This window comes from Puma concolor, chromosome B2 (assembly GCF_028749965.1).
Source record: "Puma concolor isolate L17-30 chromosome B2, mPumCon1.1.hap2, whole genome shotgun sequence".
In the NCBI taxonomy this organism is placed as follows: Eukaryota; Metazoa; Chordata; class Mammalia; order Carnivora; family Felidae; genus Puma; species Puma concolor.
In genome coordinates, this window is record NC_141671.1 from 125,255,766 (window position 1) to 125,282,644 (window position 26,879).

Here is a 26,879-nt window from a genome sequence, read left to right on the forward strand (position 1 = left end):
TAATTGCTTACCTTTTATAAAAAAATCAAAATTTCAAAATGCAACTGAAGAAGAGATTTCATTAAAAAAAAAGTCTGATTACTAAGGGGAAGTCACTAATTCAGGCTAATCTGTACAACTGCAGGGGGTCAAGAGAAGAAATATAGGAAGATATAAATTACTGAGAAATTTGATTAGAGTATTTAAAAATGCTTTTTAGGGGCGCCTGGGTGGCTTAGTCGGTTAAGCGGCCGACGTCGGCTCAGGTCATGATCTCGCGGTCCATGAGTTCGAGCCCCGCGTCGGGCTCTGTGCTGACAGCTCAGAGCCTGGAGCCTATTTCAGATTCTGTGTCTCCCTCTCTCTGACCCTCCCCTGTTCATGCTCTATCTCTTTTTATCTCAAAAATAAATAAACGTTTAAAAAAATGCTTTTTAAAAGTATATCTTTAAAATATGCAAAATGTGTTATCAGTCTTCTTTTTCACATATAATTATTATTATATTAGACTAGTTAACTCTTGCTTTTCTTTGAAAACCCTTCTAATCCTATTGTGCCATAAAAAATCAACTTTAGGTCAGCCTATGATTATGAGCATAATTTATGATTGAGTACAATCCAGTGAGTTTTAATTGCCTTTTAGTTATAAAGGACATACAATTTGGAGAGTGTATCACAGTATTTTAGAAACCTAAAATTTCATTCTTGAAGTGGCTAAAAATTCATTGTCAAGTCACATTTTAAGTCTGTGTATGTTCTGCACTTTCCAAAATTTTAAATTCAGCTTCATATGCTTTCAAATGCCTGTTCAACATATACTGTGAATGAGTTCTTGGGAAAAAAAATTAAAGTATGTTTTCTGTAGAGAGTTATATTAATTATAGTTCCTCAAACCTCCATTCTTTTTCTCCCTCAGCTTTATTGTAATATACAATTGACATATGATATCGTGTAAGTTTGAGATGTAAAATGTGTTCCTTTGATACACTTAAATATTGTAAAATGGCTACTATCATAGTGTTAGCTAACACTTCATTCATATCACATAATTATTTCTTTTTTGTGATGAGATCTATTCTCTTAGCAGAGTGCTGATTGTTTTAATCTATGTTTAACTTAAAAATGAGAATTTAGAAGAGGTACATTTTCAAACCACTATGTTATTGTTCTATCAACACATGCAAATTAGTGTCAATTCCTGCAATGATCTGGAGGCTTCGATAAAACTTCTCCTTAAGTTTAAGAATACAGCAGTACAATTTATTTTTAGATCACTAGTATGTAAAGAATTTTAGCTAGTGTGGAGTTAGAAAATCAACCTTAGATACAAATTTGTTTATAATAATAATTTCTGAAAAGTACAAGTTGCAATGCATTTTCTCTGATTTCATTTACCAACTGAAAAATCATTTCAAATAAAGCTTTGTGCATTGAATACCAGTGCAATTCAGTAGCAAAAGCATTTTATCATTCTTTTAGTCTGGGCTCTTTCAAAAATTACTTAATACTCAAACTTTATTTGCCATCAAGGATTTCCCAGAACATTACACATGGCTATTTTATAAGCCCTTCCCTCGAATGTAAAAAAGTGCAGGACTCATTTTTCTTGAAGGAAAACTGAAGAAAAACCTTCTCCAGTTAAAAATCTTAAAGTGAAAGAATCTTCTGCAATTCATGGATTCACTAAGAATTTTTTCTGTCTGTGAAAAATATGGCGTATTTCTAGGTCTGTAGTAATGACTCCTCCAAGAGTTGGAAAGATTCCCTGAAAGAGAATTGGTTAGACACTAGGAGAGAGCAAAATCTCATCACCATTCTAATATGGTATTCCAGTATGTAAAACCTTAAAAAATGCTACGAAAGCCAGAACCAAGAAAATCACACAGAACTTATTCACTAAGATGCCGTAATTCTTCAAATTCCAAAGAAGATGAGATGATGTCCACAGATAAGAGGGACAGAAGCACATCCTGTCAACGGCTATAATCCAGAGATGGTCTCTGAGGAGACTGGTCATTGCCAAGACTGCCATCTGCTTGGCCTGCTGGTCTGGGGGCTTAGGGAGGCTCCACCTCCAACACCACTGAAATCACAGCGCTTGAAGGTGTAGAGGGGAATCAGAAATAGAAACTGTCAGAAATCTTTTCTTCCTCTTCTCCTTCTTCTTCCTTCTCTAAATCTAAACTAGGAAATGTTTCTAATGCTCCAAACACTACCTTATTTAGGAGTTGAAGCTGACTGCAGAGCCCATATTTTCAATTTTAGTTTGTGCTGCAACAATAAATATTAACCAGGGGGTTTTTAGAAACAGGTAAAATAAACTAAAAACCAAATTACATCCCAATATCAGGATTCGGCACAATAGTAGGAAACACTAAGCAAGGAGATATAGTAATTTTTTTTTCAGAAAGACAGGTAAGATAAAAGCAAAGGGTCTATCTATCAATGATTCTTTTTCTTTGTACCAAGTTGGGTCCAGTTTCTTGATTTCCATGTAAAATTATCAAGCTGCAATTACCAACTTTCCGGAGCTCAAAGGAAGATTCAAACTGGTGCCCAGCTGCCAGGAGAAGGACCGCATAATTAATTCCTGACTGTAGTGATGGCTCAGATTCAAATGCCTTTTTGAACCTATTAAAAAAAAAAAAAAAAAAAAACAAATGTACAAGTTTACTTTCTCAATCAAGAATCTCTGGGTGTGCAATAGCTTCTGTTTGCATAACTTCAATGCCTGAGCAAGCAAAAATATTCCACTGGCCTTCACCCCAGAATCTAGTGTGCTGTTAGGATTTCATGCATAAGTATCTGCCTTTCCTAACCCTTAGCTCCACTGCATTCCCCTACTTAGCTCACCCTTATCATAGTAGCCTCTGTCTTTTAAAAGATCCTCTTTTCAACAATCTACCAGAAATGTGATAGAGTGTGTGTGTGTGTGTGTGTGTGTGTACACATCTGTAAGCAGTGGTAATTAAAACATAAGAACCCGTACCTATTTTTTTAAAGTAGTTTTTAAAAAGCGTTCAAAATACACAAAGCAATGAGGGGATCATCTAGGGAACACACTGAAACAATCAGTTTCACATGAGTGATACAGAAACGAAATAAAGAACGTCAATTGCACTAAGAAATTAAGAAAAACAGAGATTGTGCCTGTGCATACTAATTTTGGCTCAAGAGAATAAGAACCCTTTTCTGAATATGCATGACACTAAATATCACCCTTGGAAAAACATTTCAACATCTGAAAAGACTTCAGTGTTTGCACATCCACTGTATTTTCAAGGTAACGCTTCTTAGATTTGGTCCAAGGGTTTCCTCACGTACATCATTTAACAGGCAACAATATTCAACATTATTACACTTGGGCGCATGAAGAAAAAGAAAATGAAAACAAACACCCTAGTGACCATCAGAAACTGCTTTAGACAAATCTGAAAAATGAAATCTTTACTTTTAATCAAATTGAGGAAATTTGAGGACTACATACTGAATAAATGACCATTGGGTGATATTAAAAAAAAAAAAAAGCTATGTAGAAAAAATACATTACAATTCTAAGATAAAGGCATTCCCATTTAAATCATTAACTATCTTTTAACAAAAAGATAGGAATAGCAAAAGTGGTGGTGGGCACAATAGTGTGCATTATAGCATATTCTTGGCTTTTACACATGCTTGAAATTTCCCATAACTTAAAATCATAAGTTAAACTTCGAAAGGAAAGAGAAAGTACATTTTTCTGGATATTGAGGATCATGTGCCCTTTTAAAGGGTCTTACTTTTTAAGTAGAACAAGTATCTCTGAACAAAAATCAAGTAAGTATTAATCTTAACTAGCTGGCTCAAGGAGTGATAGAAGTGGAATATCCAACTGTATCACTGTTGGTGATCAAAAAACACCATCCATCAAAAGAAATTCAAAATGGATGAAAGATAGAGAACCATCAAATGGATGAAAGATAGAGAGATAGGAAACCATCAAACTCCTACAGGAGAAAACAGGCAGCAACCCCTTTGACCTCACCCACAGCAACTTCGTACTTGACATATCTCTGGAGACAAGGGAAACAAAAGCAAAAATGAACTACTGCCCCTCATCAAGATAAAAAGCTTCTGCACAGCAAAGTAAACAATCACAAAACTAAAAGTCAACTGAAGGAATGGGAGAAGATATTTGAATATGATATATCAGATAAAGGGTTAGTACCTAAAATCTAAAAAGAAGTTATCAAACTCAGTACCCAAAAAACAAATAATCCATTGAAGAAATGGGCAGAAAACATGAATAGACACATTTTCAAAGAAGACATCCAAATGGCTAACAGACACATGAAAAGATACTCAACATCACTGTATTATCGGAGAAATACAATTCTCACTGTATTGTATTATCAGAGAAATACAATTCAAAATCACAATGAGATACCACCTCAACACTTGTCAGAATAGCTAAAATTAACAACTCAGGAAACAACAGATGTTGGCAAGGATGCGGAGTAGGGGGACCCTTTTGTCTGCTGGTGGGAATGCAAACTGGTGCAGACACTCTAGAAAATGACATGGAGCTTCCTCAAAAAATTAAAAATAGAACTACCCTACAACCCAGCAATTCCACTACTAGGTATTTGTCCAAAAGATACAAAAATGCTGATTCAAAGGGGCATATTCACTCCAATGTTTATAGCTGTGCTATCAACAATAGCCAAATTATGGAAATAGCCCAAATGTCCATCACCTGATGAAAAGTGTGTGTGTGTGTGTGTGTGTATACCACACAATGGGTGTGATACATACACACACACACACACACACACACAACTCAGTATTACTTGACAATGAAAAAGAATGAAATCTTGCCATTTGCAAAAATGTGGATGGAACTGGAGTGCATTATGTTAAGTGAAATAAGTCAGAGAAAGACAAATATGATTCCACTCACTGTGGAATTTAAGAAACAAAACAGATGAACATAAGGGAAGGGAAGGAAAAATAAGATAAAAACAGAGAGGGAGACAAACCATAAGAGACTCTTAAATACAGAGAAGAAACTAAGGGTTGCTGGAGGGGAGATGGGTAGAGGGATGGGCTAAATGGGTGATGAGTTATTAAGAAGGCCACTTGTTGGGACGAGCACTGAGGAGCACTGGGTGTCATACGTAAGAGATGAATTCCTGCGGTCTTCTCCTGAAACCAACACTACACTGTATGTTAACTAACTTGAGTTTAACAACTAACTAACTAACTAACTAATTCATCAACATATAATCTGTTTTGGCAGAAGACACAATTCTGTAGTATAAACATAGCTTTTTAAAAAATAAAACAAATTTTATTGATAAGTGGTTAAAAAAAAATAAACATTTGTATCTCTCCAGAAGTATAGGTGTTTCCCAATCCTAAAATGAAAAAGCATGCACCCAGAGTGCTGATGTTCAAAGCTAGTCATATAAAGAAAAGACATGATTTTTAAGTCTTAGACTCATGTAAGTCTCAAAGGTTTCTGTGTTTTTTTGGAGGTAATAGAAGGTCCCAATAAAAAGAGTATAGGAGAAGAAACAAGTATACTTTCTTTTCTCTTGATTCATATCAAGACATGCAATATTTTCAACAGACAAATCCTTTCACTTCCCTTGAAACCAAAGAGCATGGAATTTCTCTTAAAGATATTAAAGGAAAAATGTAAAAGGCAAGACATGTCCAAATTAATCAGTAAAAATTGACTAAAGGCTTCCTATGTGCCAAAACCAACCAAAATGAAAAGTCTGGCTTACATCTGTTTTTCTGTTGCCATGAACAATATATATTTTTATGTTTTTAACCAAAATATACATGCCAATAAAATTAATAATGTATATTTTTCTAGGATTCATAGCATTCCATAACAATGAGTTCAGTATTTAGGAGAGTCAACATTTTCTGAATTCTCCTGGAGATTAAGATAACATGTACATGTTATTACAAAAGACATAAAATCTTGTCATATGTTATTAATATACCACCCACAGGAATTAAGAATTCTCACACACTGTGAAAGTAAATTACTACAGTATTTCTTGGCAGAAATTTCCCAATATATATCACAATCATAAAATTAAAAAAAATGCATATCTGTTCACACAATTGCACATCTATAAATTTATACTAAGGAAAAGCATCAAATATGTAATCAGAAATTCAGATACAAGGATATTTGTTATAAAATAAAAAAGTACTCTAAATTTCCAACAATATTATAAGGTATAATATGGAATATATTCCAAACGTTTGAAAGCTATATAGCCATTTCAATCATAGAAGAATATTCAATGTCTAGGGAAAAACTTTAGCTTCAAAGCAGATGCAGTAGCCCATTTAGAAGCTATCACTTCTGCTACAGCAACTGTGGGGGGAAAAGGATACATATCAAAAAATATTTTTCACAGATACCAGAGATCTATAGAAGCAATGACAATTAAAACCAGCATTGAAATAAAACTCCAGAGAGAGAAATGCCCTCCCAAGGGAGCTGAACTGCCTTGTCTTCTATAAGGGTGTTTGCTCATTTGGACCATAAGATGGGGCTTGGGCTTGGCATAGGCATAGAAACTCTATCTATCTGAAGCTCTACCAGGGAAAAGAGAAAAGAGTGGATTTCCTGATGGTTGCATGGGTTGGCATAAACGAATGAAACTTGGAGGAGCCCCAAACATGCAGCCAGTTTTCTCCACAGGACATCCGTTGAATGCTGGGTCGTACGGAGGGCTGGGAGATGAGGTAGGGCTTGGAGAGCAGAATGAAATCCCCTGAAGTCTGGCAGTACTTCGACGTGAAGCGCCACCAGCAAGAGGAGCCTGCCACAGATACCAACAGTCTCAGGGCACCCGGGTGGCTCAGTCAGGTAAGCTCAGGTCACGATCTCAGTTTTGCGGGTTTGAGCCCTGCCTCTTCGGGTGCTGCCCTGGCATTGTGGAGACTGCCTGGGCTTCTCTCACTCTCTGCCTCTCCCTCTCTGCCTCTCCCCAACTCGCATTGTTTGTCTCTCTTGAAATAAATAAACTTTATTTATTATTTTTTTGAGAGAGAGAGAGCACGAGCAGGGGAGGGGCAGAGAGAGAGAGAGAGGGAGGGAGAGAGAGTCCGAAGCAGGCTCCACCCTGTCAACACACAGCCAGACACTGGGCTTGATCCCCAAACCATGAGATCATGACCAGAGCTGACAAGAGTCGGACACTCAACTGACTGAGCCACCCAGGTGTCCCATTTATTTTGTTTTCTACTTTTTTTCAAAATAAATAAACTTTAAAAAAAATACATGACAGTCTCCTCCTTAAAAAAAAAAAAAATTACCAAATTTAAGAGCTGTATGATGTGGAAGAATAAAGAGTGAAACTCAAAACTTCACAGGGCAGATATGAAATCTCCCACAGTACTTAGGGATACGGAGCTAGAGACCTGCTTGTGTCTCAATCAAAAGCTGGGGGGGGGGGGGCGGCGGGGCACCGCCAAGAAGCAGAGACACTATCAAGAGAGACTGGGTCAACTAAAACTGAAACTGAGACGAACTCATTACATTTTTTGAAGTAATCAGCTTCTTCTCCTATCTGGCTAACAGAGGAAAGCAAGAACTTTCTGTGAGAGAAAATAAAATCATCTTCAATCTTAGTAATTCTGAAACACAAAACGTATAGGGTACAATAACTATGAGACAAGCAAAAAGCTAGGAAAATGTGACCAATAAACAAGAGAGCAAAAACAGACAAGAGGAGCTGACTCAGAGATAATTCAGATGTTGGAGTTTATAGACAAGGAGTTTGAAATAATTATTACAAATATAAGAAAATCAAGAAAAAGATGGACAAATGGATGAAGAAGAAAAACAATTTCAACACAGAGTTGGAATCTTAAAAAAAAAAAAAAGAAGAAGAATCTAGAACGAAGATATACAATACCTGAAAATAGGAATTCTTTGTACAGGTTTAATAGCAGACTAGACAGAGCAAAAGACAGATTTGGTGAAATGAAGAACAGGTCAACATAAAGTATCGAAATGGAAGCAGAGAGAGAAAAAAGAAGGGGAAAACACAACAAAGCATGAGACATATGGAACATAGTTAAATGGTCTAACATATGTATCACTGTAATTCCAGAAAGAAGAGAGAATACAGAACACAAGAAATATTTGAAGACATAATGGCCAAAAATATTCCAAAACTGTTGAAAACATTAACCCACAGATTCAGGAAGTTCGGCAAACTTCAAACAGGATAAAATAAAATAATCACAGTCTAAATGCTGAAACCAAAGACACAGAAAAATCTTAAAATCGGCCAGAGAGGAAAAGACACATTACCTTAAAGGAACAATAAAATTGATCGCTGACTTTGCAATACAAACTACGGAAGCCAAAAATAATGCAATGACATTCTCAGATTGACACAAGAAAAAAAAGAAAAGATGCAAGAAAGATGTTTCCAAACAAGCAAAACCTGGAAGGATTAATTGCCAGCAGGTCCACACTACAAACAATACTAAAAGTACTTGTTTAGACTATAGAAAAGTAATTCCAGATGAAACACTGAACTGTAGGAACAAAGATAACAGAAAGGGTAAATAGGCGACTGTATATAAAATATGTTAACACTTTAAAAACTGTTGAATATTTAAACTCCCCTAAGTTTCTTTCCTTGCTCAGGATGTGGTAAAGTATAAATTTAAGGTAGACTAGAAAAGTCAAGGATGTAGATGGCAGTCCCTAGGAAACTACTAAAATAATATTATAAAAAGTATTAGTAAAGAGCTAATAGAGGCTAAAATATAATACTAAATTAATAGAAAGTAAGGAGGGTATGGAAGACTAAAAGAACAAACAAAAATGAAAGAGAAAATAAATACCAAGATGGTAACAAAGCTGCAAACACCAGTTATCACAGTAAATAAAAATGACCTGAATACTACAAATATGAGATCTGTCAAGTTAGATTGCATAACAATAAGAAAGCAAGAAAGGAGGGAGGGAGGGAGGGAGGGAGGGAGGAAGGGAGGAAGAGAGGAAGGAAGGATAGAAGGGAGGAAGGAAGGAAGGGAGGAGGGAGAGAGGAAGGAAGGAAGGAAGGAAGGAAGGAAGGAAGGAAGGAAGGAGAGAGGGAGGAAGGAAGGAAGGGAAAAAGGAAGGAAGGAAGGAAGGAAGGAAGGAAGGAAGGAAGGAAGGAAGGAAGGAAGGAAGGAAGGAAGAAAGAAAGAATTATATTACATACATTTAAGAGACACACTTTAAATATAAGGACACAGTTAAGCTGAAAGTCAAATGATGCATAAAGATATATCACTCAAATATTAACCCAAAGAAATCTGTTGTGATTATTTTTTAGTATCAGATAAAACTGAATTTAAAGCAAAATTTATTACATGATATAAAGAGGGATGTTACATAATGATAAAAGAGTAAATTCAACAGAAAAATTTATAATCCCAAACATATCTATTAACATGGCTTCAAAATGCATAAAGCAAAACTGGGAAAAACTAAAAATCAGACAAATCTACATCCATAGCTGGAGATTTTAAAACTCTTCTCTCAGTGATCAAATAAGCAGACAAAAATATCAATGAGGATATGGAAGACTTGAATAACAAGATTAACTAAGTTAATCTAAATGGCTTATGTAGAACACTACACCCAACAACAGTGGACCATATCCTGGACCATAAGACACTTCTCAACAAATTTCAAAGAATTGAAATAATGCAGAGTGTGTTCTCTCACCACAATAGAATTAAACTCGTGAACAAGAAAGAAAGATACGTTTGGGCATTGGGCAACCTTCTTCTGAGTAACCTAGGGGCCTGAAAATGAAAAGATATTTTGAGCTGAACAGTATTGAAAGTTCACTATATCAAAATTTCTAGGATGCAGAATAATTTATACCTTTAAATGCATATGTTGGAAAAAGAGCAAGGTTGAGAAATCAATGCTGTAAGCTTCCATCTAGAAAAATAACAGCATATTATTCCCAAAGTAGAAGGAGCAGAAATTAATGAAATAAAAAGTGCAATAAAGAAAATCAACAGTGCCAAAAGTTCGTTCTATGAGAAGATTAATAAAATTGATAAACTCCAAGGCAAACTGTTCATCAGACAACAAGAGAGAGAGAATACAAATTACTGTTATGCTACACTATCAGGATCAAAAAGGAGGCCGTTAGTATAGATCCTATGAGCATTAAGAAGAAAGCAAAAGGATATTAGGAACAACTTTATGCCAATAAATGTGGCAACCTAGGTGAAATGGAAAAGTTTCTTGGAAACCACTAAGTAATATGACTTAAGAAAAAAATGTAATCTGTGTATAGTTCTGTATCTATTACAGAATTTATAATAATCTGAAATTACTTTTCTTTTATCACCTATCTTCCTCAGCAGAGTGCACGCTCCATGAGAGCAGGGACCTCATCATCAGTCTTGTTGGCCACTGAATCTCCAATCCCTGAATCACTGGGATGCCTAACACATTGCAGGTGAATATGAAATGCTTCCTGAATGAAGAAAATCAGCATCCACTCCTTGCCACGAACCAGGCTGAGACAAGTGATGAATATAGCAGTTCACAGGAGATTCAAATAATCTCACTTTCTCGAGTAGTCTAAACCCTAATTTTGATGAAAGGCATATGACCAGAAAGCTATATCCTTAGACCACATTAAATTAGTGGATTGCATATCACTTGCACCACATTACATTTTAATGTTGTTGGAATTCACTATTAAATAAAAATATTGAGGATATTGTTTACATAGCTTTCACTATGGCCTACTGAGAGTCTTATGTGAGAAATTATTTATTGCTAGGGATAGCACAGTTTCTTCTGAAGAAGTAGCATATGGTTCTTTTTCCATGCTACTACTAAAATGCCTATTGGCTTGGAGGTCAGTTATACCAAGCACGTTGATCCTGATTACTGGCATATTTGATTTTCTAGTTCCTTGGTGCTAATTGTCTAAACACATTTTATCATGTCATTGTTTTTTTAAGACTCAAACTTGATAAATTAATGTTAAGATATAAATGCTAAAATAACATTAAAATAGAAATGTTAACATATAGATGTTAAAAGAATGAAACTATCCATTTTAGCTGCAGGTGATGTATCAGTTGTTTTAGGGTAAGTGTGTCACAGTACCAAACAACTGCAAATCCCAGCAGCTGGCAATGCCTATTCATGCCACATTTCTACGTTGGTTGGCTCAGCTTTGCTCCACATTGTTCTCTTTCTGGGACTCAGCCTGGAGGAGTAGTTTTCTCCAGAAAATGACCAAGCAAACTACACATGGCACAATCACAACGGGGCTTTTAAAGCTTCTGCTGATAATGAGCATCGACCAAGAAATACACCCAAACCTGGTGTCACAGGTGGGATGTGTCAACTTCCTAAGAAGAGGGATAGTGTATTTCTAACAAAAATACAACACAAATGATATTCTCCACTAAGGAAAGCTGTGATTAATACCAAATAGTAACAATACCAAACAGAAACAATAATGATAGCTGCCTCTCATTACTAAGCAACTACTAGGAATAGGCATTGCACTAGACACTTCAAGCATAATATTTCTAATTATGAAAACTCTTTAAGGTAGAGTGGATTATCTCAAGTTTACTGATCAGGACACTGAAGCATGGAAATTTTAAGTCATGCACATTAGAAGTGGGAGAGTGGGAACTTTACCCAATTCTGCTCGATTCCAAACATGAGCCCTCTTTTCTGTATCACCCTGCCTACCCTTTGGTGTGCGTTAAAAACAATTTTTTTTAGTCCTTTTTCATTACATTCTGGTTTTTTGGTTTTTGTTTTTTAGTAAAAGGGAGTTGGGTTAAACAGGAAAAATTATGAGAAATAAAAGCAGGAATAATTGCTTATTTATATTAAGAATGAAGTTTGTATTCTATATACAACAGAAACAGGTATTGCTATACTCCTCGAAAGAATGGTGTTTGTCACAAGATATATTTGATCAATATTATTAGACTAGAGGCTAATATTTTTAAAAGAACTTATATGGCAATACTGCCAAATGTGCCCATAAAAATGCACCAAAAAAGAAGTTTCACGTTGTGGAAAACATCATCGTTTAACTAGCAAGAGGATAAATGAACATGAACAATGTTAGTCCTTACATAAAGAAATCTATAAGCAATGACTAATAGTGTAAAACTATCTCTAAAGATAGAGAAATAAAATGGATAGAGGTGAGTAAGCTAATTAAAGAAGACTTTATGAAAGAAAGAAATCTTAATGATGAAACCAGATATTCACATCTTAAGAGAATTCTGGTGACTACATTTGAGTAACTGTATGAAGTTACATTCACTATTGTTGACTTTTTTCTATTTTAGTACTGAAATATTTATTGGAAAAAAGTAAATAATTTGCATTCTTCATTATTATATTGAAAAGATGCAAACTTCTTAGTCAAGCTTCCAAAGCAATAGATTTTTGTTCAAGGCTGCTTTATTATTAGAAATTTTATTTGTCACCTGATTACAAGCTCGCTCTGAAAGAGGCAAGTACTTGATTATAAAGTGAGTGACGAAGTCTTTATATAACAGACAGTTCATTTTTTTTGCCTCTGCACTGAGATGTTCAACAAAGTCAAGAATAAAGGAAATATTCTTGAATTCATTATTTCTAGCTAAAGAGAATCTACTTTCCATCAAAGAAGAAATTGAGCTCAAGTCAAGGTCTTTCTATTTAGCTGTCATTTTTCCTTCCTTGTGATATAACTGCTGTGATTCTTTCTGTGAGACACACAAGTAATTAAATTAGAATTCATGGTGCTTTGCATCTCTAGGGATATTTCTTAAATTATCACTGATAAAATAATTCACAGACAAAGCAGGACAGCAGCAGAAGAAAACGAGTGCCAAATCACTGTGTCAATTTGATCTGTAGAGGGGGGGAAACCCTCTCTTCATCTCAAACTACTTATTTGTATATAATCCTTTTTATAACAGGAAAGTTAGAAAAATAAATAACCCAAAATTCTAACCATCTTCTTCCAGTCCTTTTACTAGTCTCATACTTTTTTCCAAAAAAAAAAAAAAAAAAAAAAAAAAAACCCAGAGAGAGAGAGAGAGACAGACAGACAGACAGACAGACAGAGACAAAGAGAGAATCATGTTAATTTTATACTGTTTTTTAAATTTTGATTGGATAGCATAATACATGTTACTATCAAATATTTTTTTAAAAAACCACCATTTTCTTCTGGGTATATACCAAAAGGAATTGAAAGCAAGGGAGTCAGATATTTGTACACCAATGTGCATAGCAGCATTATTCACAACGGCCAAAAAGGTGGAAACAACACAGAAGTCATCGACGGATGAATGGTTAAACACCAAATGGTGTATACATAAAATAGAGTATTATTCAGCCTTAAAAAAGGAAATTGTGACATGTTACAACATGGATGGACCACTGAGAATGTTATGCTAAGTGAAATAAGCCAGTTGCAAAAAAGACAACTACCATATGATTCCACCTATAGGAAATACCTGCTTAAATTAATAGAGATAGAACATAAAATGGTGGTTACTAGGGGCTGGGAGGAGAGGAAAATGGGAAGTTGCCTAATGGGTATAGAGTTTGAGTTTTGCAAGATGAGAAGAGTCGTGGATGGATAGTGATGATAGTTGCACAACAGTGTGATTGTAATTTATGCCACTGAACTGTACACTTAAAAATGGTTAAAATGGTAAGTTTTATGTTATGTATATTTTTACCACTGAACTCCATCCCCACAATTTTGAATGAATGATATTCCATCATATGGGGAGGTTATCCTTTGCTTAACATTTTCCCTACTGTTGGACATTTAGGTTCCTTCCAATTTTTTGTTGCCATAAAATTCAGTGTAGTGAACATTGTTGTAAACACAACTTTATTTCCATATCTGCTGTTTCTTTAGGATTAAGAAAAGGACATAACTGGATTAAGGAACATGAACTATTTCAAGGCTCTTGATACATAATGCCAAACTGCTTTCCAGAAAGGGCTTACCAATTCACTTTCTTAAAAGGAGTGTAGAAGAGAGACCTTCCCATTGCATTCATGCCAAAATAAAGTATTCTCACCTCTTTTCATCTTTGCCAATGGGTAAAAAGAAACCATAGTTTAGGATTGTAATGGGTACTTATTTGATTGCTCTGGAGAATGAACAGTTTTCATATGTTTATGGCCAATCTAAACTTATCCTTCCAATAACTGCCAATTCTCTCAAATTAAAATGTAAAACCCATATCCTAAGAAGGTCGGGAAGATGGGAAGAGATACGTTAGGAAAGCTCTGAAGGGCAGGTTAGGGTGGGGTCAGGGATTTGAACTTAACCTTTGAGGATATGAAGAACAGTAAAGATTTAGGAGGAAGGGAATGACGGCAAAATATGGGGAAAACCTAAATCTCTAATAAGAAGAACATAAGCATATTATCAATTGTGGTTTTCTATTCAATAAAGTGGATTCACTAAGCAGAATCTCTAGGGGCAAAGAACCCCATCCACATTGTTGAAAAACTCCCCAAATGATTATTTTTCAGCCAGGCTTGGAAACAATTACTTAAATTCACTAAGTGAAATCACCACTACTCTTCCATATTCTCCCTCCTTTTGAGCAAAATGCCTGGCAAACATCTAGTTTTCTCACTCATCCCTCTGAGTTACATAAAGCAAGCCATAGTTGCCCTCCTTAGGTGCTCAATACTCATCAGCTGCCAATTAGGAAACCCCACAGTGACATACTGAGTATTACCACTCTTGGATTCTGACTTGGTCAGGCCATAACACAGGTTCATGCAATCTATCGTTTGCTGAGAGTGGCATTAAACCAAGGTCAAGGCATGCAACCAATTTATGAGGCTGCTTGTTTACAAAGCAACTGTGGGCACACCGTGCATTTTATCTGGGTCTCCAAGACATCCTGGAACTGTTGGTCCCTCGGGAGCCAACTACATCTGGGTATCAGTGACCTGAGTGTCATGCTGAGTTACCACAAACTTTTCAGGCTCTGTGTTCTAAAAATAAAAATCATCTAAAATTTGGAAACTCACCTAACATACACAATAAAGGACTGAACAAAAATGATGTCAGTGGAATGATGGTAAGATAAAACTCTGGGGGGTATAGACGATAGTGGAAATAGAGATAACACACAGAAAGATATCTTGAAGCCAAGGAAAAGAAAAAAGGGCGAATCTGGAAAACGGAAAATAGGCATTAGTCTTTATTTGTGTGTTGACTGGTTGTTACATAACTCTCCCAAAGTAAAGCCAACCCCATTAATAATGTAAAAACTAAGTAGTTATTAGGCACACATTACTGTTTGAATAGCACTGCCACTGACGTAAAAGAAAATTAGTTGATAAGGTAAGGCTGTCTGTTCTTTCACAAGTTACTATGGAGAAATGAACACATTAATGCTAAAAACAGGCTTAATGATTTTAATTTCCTGGGTATGGATCTTTTTTTGGCTTTACAAGAGGAAAGACATGATTACACTAATACGGTATGGGCACCTGATTTCCTTTCAAAGTTGTGACATGACTTCATATTTCCCCTTAAGAATGAGAATACCATCATGTCTAAAACCAAATACGATTTCAAACAAGCATTGTCTACTCCTATTCTGCGTGACCCCACAGTGGCTGTGGTGCGTGACATTCAAATAAAGCCCCTGTAAAAGGTATACAGACTCTGTAACTTTTCCCTCATCAGCTAAATGTTCAGCTAGATCCACAAAGAAGAGAAAGAAAACTTTTAGGGATATTTTAGGAAAAGGGAAATTTAATCTAGTTTGTGTTCATGTCAGTATATGAAGAAACACAAAATATCGTCACATATTATATACTAAAGATAGAACACAAAATGCCTACTACATTCCACGACTTTAACATATGTTGCTTCACTCAATTCTCACCAGAGTATTTATTCCTCCTAAAATGATAAGTCTAAGCCAGTTGTAGTTGTAACAATCCCATCCTCCTTGCCAGTGACTTAGGTTGACGATGAAATACCAGAAGCATAAAGAAATGTAAGGAAAGTCTGGGGTAGGTTTTTATGAGTGTGTTTTCCCAGTTCTAAGAAAAAGAGACAGAAAAAGATGGCCTCCTTTCCTCTCCAGACCTTGGTGAGGCTACGTTGGATTGATGCCTGGAATGGCCACAGCCACTTTACCATCCTAAAAGCCAGCCTGAGGGCAGAGCCACCCACAGCAGTAATCAGGGAACAGACCTGGGCTGACACTGTTAGGCTGCCGACTCAACCTACTCCAGACCCAGCCCTGTTTCTGGACTTCATGTTTTAGAAAACATATTTTCTTACTGTTGAAGCTCAGTGGAGTAAGGTATTTTGCTACTTATAAGACTCTAAGAGTATTCTAATTCCCCCTAGGTAAGTAGTATTATTTTTTTCAAGTAAGAAAATGGAATTTTCTTAAGGTTCTCTTGCCTAAGATCACAGTTTCCAAGTATTGACTCAACATTTATTTCACATCAGTTTCCCAAAGGTCCTCTTCAACAGAATAGTATAGATGTTTCTGGAAATGTCTGTTCCTGGAAATTCTAGGAAAGAGAGCCATTAGGATGTAGTAAAAACAACACTGAATCTGAAAAATTAGATTTGAAATTTTATTAATAACAGGACATCAAACATTGTAAAATGCGAGGAAAAATGTCAGCTTTGTCTTCTTCTACAAGGTACTTGTAAGTCTGCAACAGTGAACAGCATATACGAAAACCTTGTGTCAACTCTAAAGTTAAGGGATAATTATTTCCACTATTGAACAAATACTACGTGTAACAAAATGTTCTAAGTAAGCCACTCTGCATGTGAATTCAGCATCACTATTTCATGGTTATTTCTTTGTTAGATTAGGTTAACAAAGGAATCATGGAGATAACCTTTCCTATGGATTTTCCATGGTTCTCCAAGTCACAGTCCATAGTATTTCCTTGGGTCATTCCAGTTAAGTCATCATTTCAGAAACTGTGGCCTTTTTTTAGGATGTGAGTCTAGGCTTTTAGGTCACAGTTTTTCCTACACTGAAAGCTTGGTATGTGCCCAGCACCACTCTCTCATCTTGTGCTATATCTTCTAACAGCCCCAAACATCTAACCAGCTCCTGTGACAGACACCATCACCGCTTTCTCTAACTTATATTTAACCTTATATTGAACAGCTATGATAAAAAGCTGCAACCTCTTAATGACTAAAAGCTAAACTCAGTTCAATTATGTTAAGGTCAAAAGGGCATTTTTCATGCCTTAACTGGGATTAAAGAAATTTAAGTATAAAAAAATAGCATGGTTTTGGCCATCCACAAGAGCTTCAATGGACAAAAATAACTAAGGAAGTGACAATGAAAAACATCAAATGTCAGAGAACTACTCTTTTTTTATACTTAAATCAGCAGGATGTGTTCATTCAAACCACTCGGCCCCTGTCCCAGATAAGATTTAACAGCCAAAGTATGTTCTAACAGAAGAAAAAATATATATATTCTAACAACATATCGCAACTCAGCAAACTTAAAAAAAATCTAAACCATAAACTTTTTTCTTACTTCCTATCTTTGCATTCCAAACCCCCAAGTAAAGCTCTCAGAAAATAGACTTGCCTAGACGTGAAATGGTGCCTTGCTACAATGCCCGTAGCAGATACAGTGCTCAGAGAAAGGCAAGACTTTCTCCCTCTGATATGGAGAACATCGAACTCATTAAAGATGGTAAAATGGGGAACTGCAAGAAACAGCTGGATGAGCCACTGAAATCACAACTGCTTGGGGCTCTTGTACTACTGAGTTAAAAGTTCTTCTCCTTAAATTTTCTGTGGTCAGTACATCACCGTCTCTGCAAGCCAAAAGAAAATGACTCAGGACATGGAAAATGTCCATGGAAAGAGGCCTGAGGGACAAACTACCTGCCATGACATCCCACTCCTTACCCCAACACCAGCATTTGACAAGTAAAAACCCAGAGAGGATGATGGCTCAGAAAAAGTCAGTTGAAATATCCCTTTGGGATCCATGACTCAGGACATACATAATTCTGACTAAATCTGGCAGGATGTCTAATAACCTCAGGGACACCCTCTTGTGTCAGCTGCTTGACAATGTGCTTTTCACTTCTCAGCTCTAACAGAAAGGGAGGTTCGGACCATGCCAACCCACCAACACAAATGAGTGTGTTTGCAGCACTGTGGGAGTTGGATCAAAACATTAAGAAATACCAAAGAAGCTTTACAAGTGTGAGGGCGTGAAAAAACACCTATTTAAAAAGGGTGGGGGAACTTCTTAGCAACCCTTAGGACAAATGGCAAATGGGTATATGGATATACACGACAGTAATGGCAGGTTAAGGATAGGTAATCTATGGTGAAAGTGACATTCTTTCAATACTAAATAAGTCCGTGAGTGACACTCACAAGATCAACTCCTAGGGATCCTCCCATTAAAAGGCTTTGAGCTCTAACAGCCTTCCTTCCCTGTTCTTACTAGAAAATTAACGAACAGCTTAAAATGAAACCATAAAAATTCTGACATCTTCAATTTCACCTGAAGACCTTGAACACAAAGCTCTTTTGAGATAAAGTTAATAGTACTCAGCTAAATGGAGCCAGAATCTGGAACTATAGAAAGTTAAAACAAAAACACAACCAGAAAAAAAAACAAAAACAAAAACCCTCTGTTCCTTTAACTGAACTTTATGTCACCTTGAAAGTTCTTGGTAGTCTAAACTGTTTGATTTTCAAATGGGGAAACACTTTTATTTCTGTGCATGATACACACTAACTTCACAGAAGATGTTTTCTATTTGAATTCACTGACCATGAAAATTAGGCTTTTAAAGATTAGATTTTATTAACACTACTGTATCAAAGATTTATACAGGCACAATGCTTCCAAATATCAGATTCTAATTGTTCTACAAGTAAGAATTATTTTAAAGTGTACATCTTCTGGTAACAGTAAGGCTGCATAGGTACATTCCTCTTTTGTAACAACAGGAAAAAAAAAACCTGGGTTAAAAGAAACTGTAAAACTCTCTGGATTATACTAAAAATTTATAATACAAATTTAAAAGTCCAAACCAAAACTTTCCATAAGGATCTAGGAAATCATTGTCCCCAACTTTCCCTCCTTGGTTATAACCCATTATCTCCGTTTCAGTCCCTGGTTAAACTGCTAAAGTGATAGAAGATTTTGTAAAGTTAAGATTTCTGTTTTACAACTTAAAATGTTGTATGGCTATCATTGTGGAGCTCCTGATTTAAGTAAACCCCCTTTTATCTATCTATCTATCTATCTATCTATCTATCTATCTATCTATCTATCTATCTAGATAAATAGAATTATATATTAATAATTCGAGCGGGGCTTGAACTCACAAACCGTGAGATCATGACCTGAGCCAAAGTTGGACACTCAACCGACTGAGCCACCCAGGCACCCCAAGAAATTAAAGGTTTTAAATATTCTTGCAGCTACATGTGACTAACTCCCTTCTGCTCCTTCACCCCCACTGGTATCCATTACACTGAGCTGGGAAGTTATGATATGCATTCATGCATCTATACTTTTATTAGATGTGTATAATTGTTTTTAAAGCTTCCATAAATGATACTGTCATCCATGTATCATTCTGCCATTTGTTCATTTTGCTCAACTTTTTTTTTTTGCTCATTTTTTTTTTTTTTGCATGTCCTAAGTTTATACAGAGGAACTTCAAGAATTTCTCTAGAGTGTATAACTAGAGATAGATCTGCTGTATCCAGGGTAGGCTAGCTGTCAACTTTCCTTGATAATACCAAAATCTCTAAGTGGTCATAAAAATTTCTACCACAACCAGGAGAGACTCCCATTCTTCTAACATCCTTGACAACCCTTGATATTGTCACACTTAACTATTTCTTTATAAATCTAGTAATTTCTAGTGGTGTACTAGACATTTTGGATGATATGTTGTACAGTTTGGATTCTGTTATATTCCTCTTAAGAATATTCAGTCTTGTTATAACAGGCAAATTAATTCTTGGTAGTTTACCTTGATCAAGTGGAAGCTTCGTTTTAGGTTTTATTAGGGTGGCTCTATCTTGGATTTGCTCTTAATTTTTAGTGCACTTCCTTAGTCTTGAGATGCAGTTTTTTTATTGCTAAGGCTTGGCCTTTTTGGAGTTTCAGTGGAAAGCTTGGACTGTTTATGAAGCCCCTCTAACTTCAGGTTCAAAATCCAAAGTCTATCTCTATTGCATTAGGCAGCTGCTGAAATTTCTGTTCAGCTCTTTAAGACTTCTAGCAGGAGGGGCCTGGGTGGCTCAGGTGGTTAAGCATCCGACTTCAGCTAAATGTCCGACTTCAGTTCAGGTCATGATCTCACGGTTCACGAGTTCGAGCCCCGCGTTGGGCTCTGTGCTGACAGCTCAGGGCCTGGAGCCTGCCTCAGATTCTGTGTCTCCCTCTCTCTCTGCCCCTCCCCAACTCTGTCTCTCTCTCTCTCTCTCTCTCTCTCAAAAATAAACATTAAAAAAATTTAAAAAAACAAAAAACAAAACGACTTCTAGCTGCTATTTTCCACATGGCCTTCTTTGAGTTTTACCTCACACATGCACGTGTCAGGGACCAGCTGAGAATGGAATTGAAGTTTGTATAAAGATTTTGGGGCTTTCTCTCTGTGGCATTTAAGGGGTATCTCACTCAATCTCCAGGCACTCTGGCAGCCTCAAACTGACTCCTCTGGCCATTAAGAGTGTGATCTTCTTCTTGAGTTCTATCTGTCCTGGGCCCTGCAGATCAGGGAATGCCCCCAAGGGAAAAAATCATTTAAATATGGATCTTACCCAATGTGGGACCCTTTATCCAAGAATCAAAACCTCTCCAGTTTCTGACTCCTTTTAGTCACTCTCCAGTACTTTCAAACTTTTTTCCTTCTTAAGTATTTTCCAATGTTTATAATTGTTATTGGCAAGAGTACCAGTGCAACAGAACCCACTCTGCCATTTCCAGAAGCCAAAGCCTTGCTGAGCAGAAGCAAATTTCGATGCACTCTCATTTCCCAATCTTTTCTTTTTATGATTAATGGTATTTTCAAGCTTCATTTAAGAAATTCTTTCCTATCCCAATGTCATCAATCCGGCTTGTATATTTTATTCTAAAAGTATTTTTCTAAAGTATTTAAAAATATTTTGGTCTTTAGTTTACTTGGATTCCATTTCTTGTGCATGACTTAAAGTAGAAATCCAATTTTATTTTATTTTTACAAGCAAATGAACAAGTGTTCCCTGCACCATTCTTGAAGAGTCCACCATCTCCACTCTGGTTCATGAAGTTTGCTGTCATAAATCTAGGCTCGTACATATCTTAGCTTGTTCCGGGCTCTCTCTTCTGTTTCAGTGTTTGTCCACGTCTACACTCATACTGCGATATCTTAATTATTACATCTTTATAGTAGGTCTTGCTATCTGGTAGAGCAAGTCTTTCCACTTTGTTCTCCAATATTGCTTTGCTTATTCTCGGCCCTTTATTTTTTCAAATAAATTTTAGAATCGATTTGCCAAATCCCAGTAAAGGCCTGCTCGGGAGGGTTAACATCTTTAAAATATCAATTCTTCACACCCACAAATTTTGTACATTTTTTCATTCATTGTAGTATTCTTTCATGTCTTTCTATAAACTTTTATAAATTTTCCACAAAATGATGCTTATTTTACTGCATATTAAAATATCTTCATAAAATTATATTTTCTCAAATTATCTTCTCATCCAGTTTACCCCAATTTATTCTACCACATTAAATGAATTTCATCAAAAGTCTTCACTGAAGCTATAAATTCTACGCTTTACTTCATAATATGCAATCTAAAGGATAACACCCTCATTTGCAAACCATTTTTTTCATGTCATGGATTTATCAAGTAATTACTTTATCCTATATACTTACCAAGAAGCTCCATAGTCTCTACTTTCAGTGTCCAGGAAATTAGAGTCCAAAAACATATCTTTGTAGATTCGGCCCACTAGGCAATACATATCTGAAGCAACTTGCCCTTCACTTTGCACCAGGGGAATCATAATATCAAGAGCTTTTGCTCTGTCTCCAGGGAGATTTCTCCTACGGTAGGGAAAGAAAACATCACCGTTTCAATATAGATTATAGGAGCAATGCAGAGTAATTACATTTTTAAAATTCTATTTGATGTATTGGTTCACAATAGTGAAGTTTGGCAGGATAAAAGCAACAAGGAGATTTTGAGAGTCACCTGTAAACCTCTGTCCTAAGTCTTTTTGTCTTTTTCATCCTATCACACGTCTACTGGGTCTAACACGGGTCACTTCTGTGCTGCTTTCCGGATCCTGGCGATGGATTTGCACTTACTTATCCAGAGTCCCTCTAATTTCGTAGAACATACGTTCATGATCCACAGGTTCAAGGGTGTGGAGTGAGATTAGGAATGGTCTGTGCCCTTAAAAGGGCCAGTCAAGTAATCCAAACACAGCCCAAACCCTGACTCTAGGTTTCAATGTGCAAACTCATTCACAGACAACACCAACAAACTGACTTTAACCCAAGAGTTGCCTGATGTCTTTGTATCACCAGTTGATCATCTAAGGAAGATGTTTATGTAGCTTATTTCAAAATAGCAAGTGTATGGGGCATCTGGGGAACTCAGTCACTTAAGCCTCTGACTCTCCATTTTGGCTTAAGTCATGATCTCACAGTTCATGAGATCAAGCCTTGCGTGGTGCTCTGTGCTGACAGTGTGAAGTCTGCTTGGGATTCTGCTCTCTCTGTCTCTCTGCCCCTCCCCCACTTGTGTGCATACACGCTTTCTCTCTCTCACTCTGTCTCCCAAAATAAATAAGTAAACATTAAAAAAATAAAATAGCAAGTATGTGTAGACTATTCTCAAAGACCAGATAAAAATCCTCTTAAAAATTATTCTTGGACCTTGAAAACATTATGCTAAGTAAAAGAAGCTAGTTACAAAAGATTACAAAATAATATAATTCCATTTACATGAAATGTTCAGAATAGGCAAATCTGGAGACTAAAAGTAGATCAGTGATTGCCTAGGTCTGGGAGATTTTCAGGGGGAAAGGGAGAGTGACTGCTAATGGGTAGGGGGTTTCTTCGGGGGGACATAAAAAAGTCATAAAATTTATTGTGTTGATGGTCATACAATTCTTTTACTATATTAAAAACCACTGAATTGTACACCTGAAAGAGGTCAATTGTATGATACATGAATTATCTTTCAATAAAGCTGCTATAAAAAAGTTATTTCTATTCTCCATTATGACTTTAAATAGATCTATGAATTTCTTTTTTTTTTACTTCGTTCTAAATACCTTGAGTTTATAATAACACTTCAAAAAATATGCTTATCAATTCATTATATTGTATTTTAGGAAAGGCAAAATTAAAACACAAATGAAGAAAAATATAAGAGGCTCTTATGGACTCCCATTTTTCATTTAAAAATAGAGCACATTCCATTCCATCTTTCAAAAAAGATTCATTTGAGAGCCAGCTGGAGCTGGTAATCTCTGGAGGTCTCATCTCACTCTGTCAAAGCCAAAGAAATAGATATTTAATAAATGGGGAAATGAAATCTACTTTCATTCCACATTTACTGATAAAGTTAGCAAGTTCTACAGTTTGGGCAGATAAAGAAAGAAAGGAACTATCTGTGGCTGAATAGCATGCAGACATTTTTCTCTGTAGACAGAGGCAGGAGAACCCAGTGATGAAGAACACAGACATCAGAATCACTAGATCTCGGTTTGAGCCTCAGTTTTATGCTTGTTAACTATGGGCCATTCAACTCTTCCCAGCTTCAGTTTCCTTATCTATAAAATAAGCCTTAAGTGACACATGACAAGTGCTCTGGAGATGAAATGTCCCTCCTTTTTCTTTTTCTCATTCTCTTCAGTTGTAGTAACCACATGTATATTCAACTTGCTATCATGGAAGAGAACAGCACAACTAACAGGCTTTGGACAGTTCAGTGCTTTGGGCTTCTCCGTGGCCAGAGCATGGATGGCCTCCCTGGTAACTGTAGAAAGTGGCACTGAGGTGTGTGCCACGATGTGGACAGAAGGCACAGAGGCAGGACTGGAAGTAGGAGTGTTCATGCTGTGTTAGCGGACTCATGGATACATGTCCTAAAATGTGGTCAATGGAGTTTTGATAATAATTGTGTTCAAAGCAGTGAAAACGAAAATATTCTTCGGTTAGCAATATGTTCACCTAGACATAAATGCCCTTACCCTAACCTAGTAAATTTTTTTTTCAATATATGAAATTTATTGTCAAATTGGTTTCCATACAACACCCAGTGCTCATCCCAAAAGGTGCCCTCCTCAATACCCATCACCCACCCTCCCCTCCCTCCCACCCCCCATCAACCCTCAGTTTGTTCTCAGTTTTTAACAGTCTCTTATGCTTTAGCTCTCTCCCACTCTAACCTCTTTTTTTTTTTTCCCCTTCCCCTCCCCCATGGGTTTCTGTTAAGTTTCTCAGGATCCACATAAGAGTGAAAACATATGGTATCTGTCTTTCTCTGTATGGCTTATTTCACTTAGCATCACACTCTCCAGTTCCATCCACGTTGCTACAAAGGGCCAGATTTCATTCTTTCTCATTGCCACATAGTACTCCATTGTGTATATAAACCACAATTTCTTTATCCATTCATCAGTTGATGGACATTTAGGCTCTTTCCATAATTTGGCTATTGTTGAGAGTGCTGCTATAAACATTGGGGTACAAGTTGCCCCTATGCATCAGTACTCCTGTATCCCTTGGGTAAATTCCTAGCAGTGCTATTGCTGGGTCATAGGGTACTAACCTAGTAAATTTTTAAGTGAATAACCATTTGGTGTTGAGGATATCTGCCTAAGAATAATAACATCATGTTCATGCAATTGAAAAAGATTCTGACCAAGTATAAATAGTAAATACAAACTCTGACAAAGAAGAAAAAGAATTTTAAGAATTTACATATACAAACTGTGAGGGACAAAAAAATTAAAAATCAAAATGTATATGCTTCTTATACTTCATATGGTTGAAGTAGAAATATTAATATTACATTCTAATAGGGAGTGGCTGCAATGCTGTGGCGAAAACATACCCTAGAAAGAATACGCAGGTTATAAAACAGGATGTTAGCACTTTGTGGACAGAAAGGTTTTTTTCTTACCTATTCAGTGCAAATGCATAATGAAACTTCACATGGTGATGGGAAGCCAAATCAAAGGTTGGCAGCTTTTCTAACGTCTCTACCAGCTTCACAATAGAATCATAGTCCTTTAAACAAGAGGAGAGTAACACAGAATTAAACTATTAGGAGAAAGTTCTGACAATGAAATGCTTTTTGACAATCAGATATGTGAATCCGAGAAGGGTGTTAAAAAGAAAACTAAAATCCAGAGGAATCTGGAATCAAGAACCAAAAAGAATCTAGAACCATAAAGAAACTTTTTTTTTCTTAAATAAGAAATTTGATTATATAGATAAAAACATTAAAATACAGTTACCACATCTGACGCCCCCCCCCAAACAATAAATCATCTAGAATGACAATACTATACTGTCTAACTATGGATGGCTTACTTCTCCATGGAGCCAGATTCCTGGTATACAGTGTCTCATCAATTACTTTCAAAGAAATAATTTTTTTTTTTTTTAGAAATAATTTTCAAAACATCCAGGACATGGAGCAACTGACTGAGCTTCTGTCACATGTAACAAGATGATATTGTGTCAAGCTATCCTAGTCTTGGGACCCTAAGTACCACACCTCTACATGTATGTGAATCTCTGTTGTCTTCATGAAGCTTTACTTGGGCCTGAAAGCCTAGGAATAAGAAACCAGAAGTCACTTGCATTTTACTATAAAAATCTAATAGCAAATCCCCAACTCAGAGAGGATTTCATTCTATGTACCATATTAAAAAATTGTAAGATATATCAATAACACTAAATGGTATGTTGGTGTGTTTTACATGATATATTTTAAAGGTTATTTTAATAATTAATCAGTTACATATGTCTTGCTTCCAGCTAGTCAGATCTAGCACCATTAATTTTAAGCACATGATTTCAAGGAGTAAGAGATATCACCAGAAAGCCCCCCACATTTCTGCTTTTGCTAACACAAAGTTTTCACAATATTGGCTGATGGGTGTGTCTGAATAGATTGTCCACAGATTAGCTATGCACGCAAACTTTTCTTTTTGTTCTTCTGGAGGAAAAAGACCTTTACCATACAAGTACCTCATTACACATCCCACAGATAGGAAACTCATAGGAGTTTTTTTTTTTACTTATCATAGATTCTCAGGATGGAAGCTTAGAAAAGTCAACAAAAAATTACATGTAGTGACATGAATAACCTCTCAGCTCACTGAAATACAATGTTAACTCTCCCTTATTCCTCCAACAGGCTACATGATGAAGATTTTACTTTAAGCATCTTCTCACCTGGATATCTCTGTAGGAAAGTAACAGGTTTATGACAATATCTGCTGTCAAGACTTCAATATTATCTACTCGCTGCCGAATTCTTGCCAATTCAGCTGCCAATTCTTTACCAGTGTATAAATTACGAGCTTTCCTGATATCATTGAGTATAGATTCCCGGAAATACTGGCTGGTGGGAAAACACACATTTCAAAGAGTTAATACTAGAAAGGATTTCAATTAAAAGCAATGATTGTATAAGGAAACAAAATTTGCAGCACTGGTAGCTTTTAGTTCACAAGGTGCGCAGAATGAACACCTCAGAGATTGCGCATTATTAAGAAATTTGGGAGTCCTTTATTCCTTTTAGCTTTGCTTCAGAAAAAATTAGGTAAAGATACTGCATTTTAAC

The 26,879-nt window shown here is 36.2% G+C and overlaps 1 protein-coding gene across 3 annotated transcripts in view; it reads right to left on the reverse strand.

Annotated features, from left to right (window-relative positions):
- The window catches only part of MAP3K5 (mitogen-activated protein kinase kinase kinase 5), a 210,667-nt gene that overhangs the window by 92,562 nt on the left and 91,226 nt on the right, over positions 1–26,879 (reverse strand). For all 3 annotated transcript variants that reach the window (XM_025926112.2, XM_086707946.1, XM_086707947.1), the window contains exons 5-8: positions 26,489–26,657; positions 25,206–25,312; positions 21,941–22,111; positions 2,498–2,610 (exon numbers count right to left, since the gene is read on the reverse strand). In XM_025926112.2, the coding sequence (XP_025781897.1) occupies positions 2,498–2,610; positions 21,941–22,111; positions 25,206–25,312; positions 26,489–26,657 (560 nt within the window). The remainder of the gene's footprint in view (positions 1–2,497; positions 2,611–21,940; positions 22,112–25,205; positions 25,313–26,488; positions 26,658–26,879) is intronic.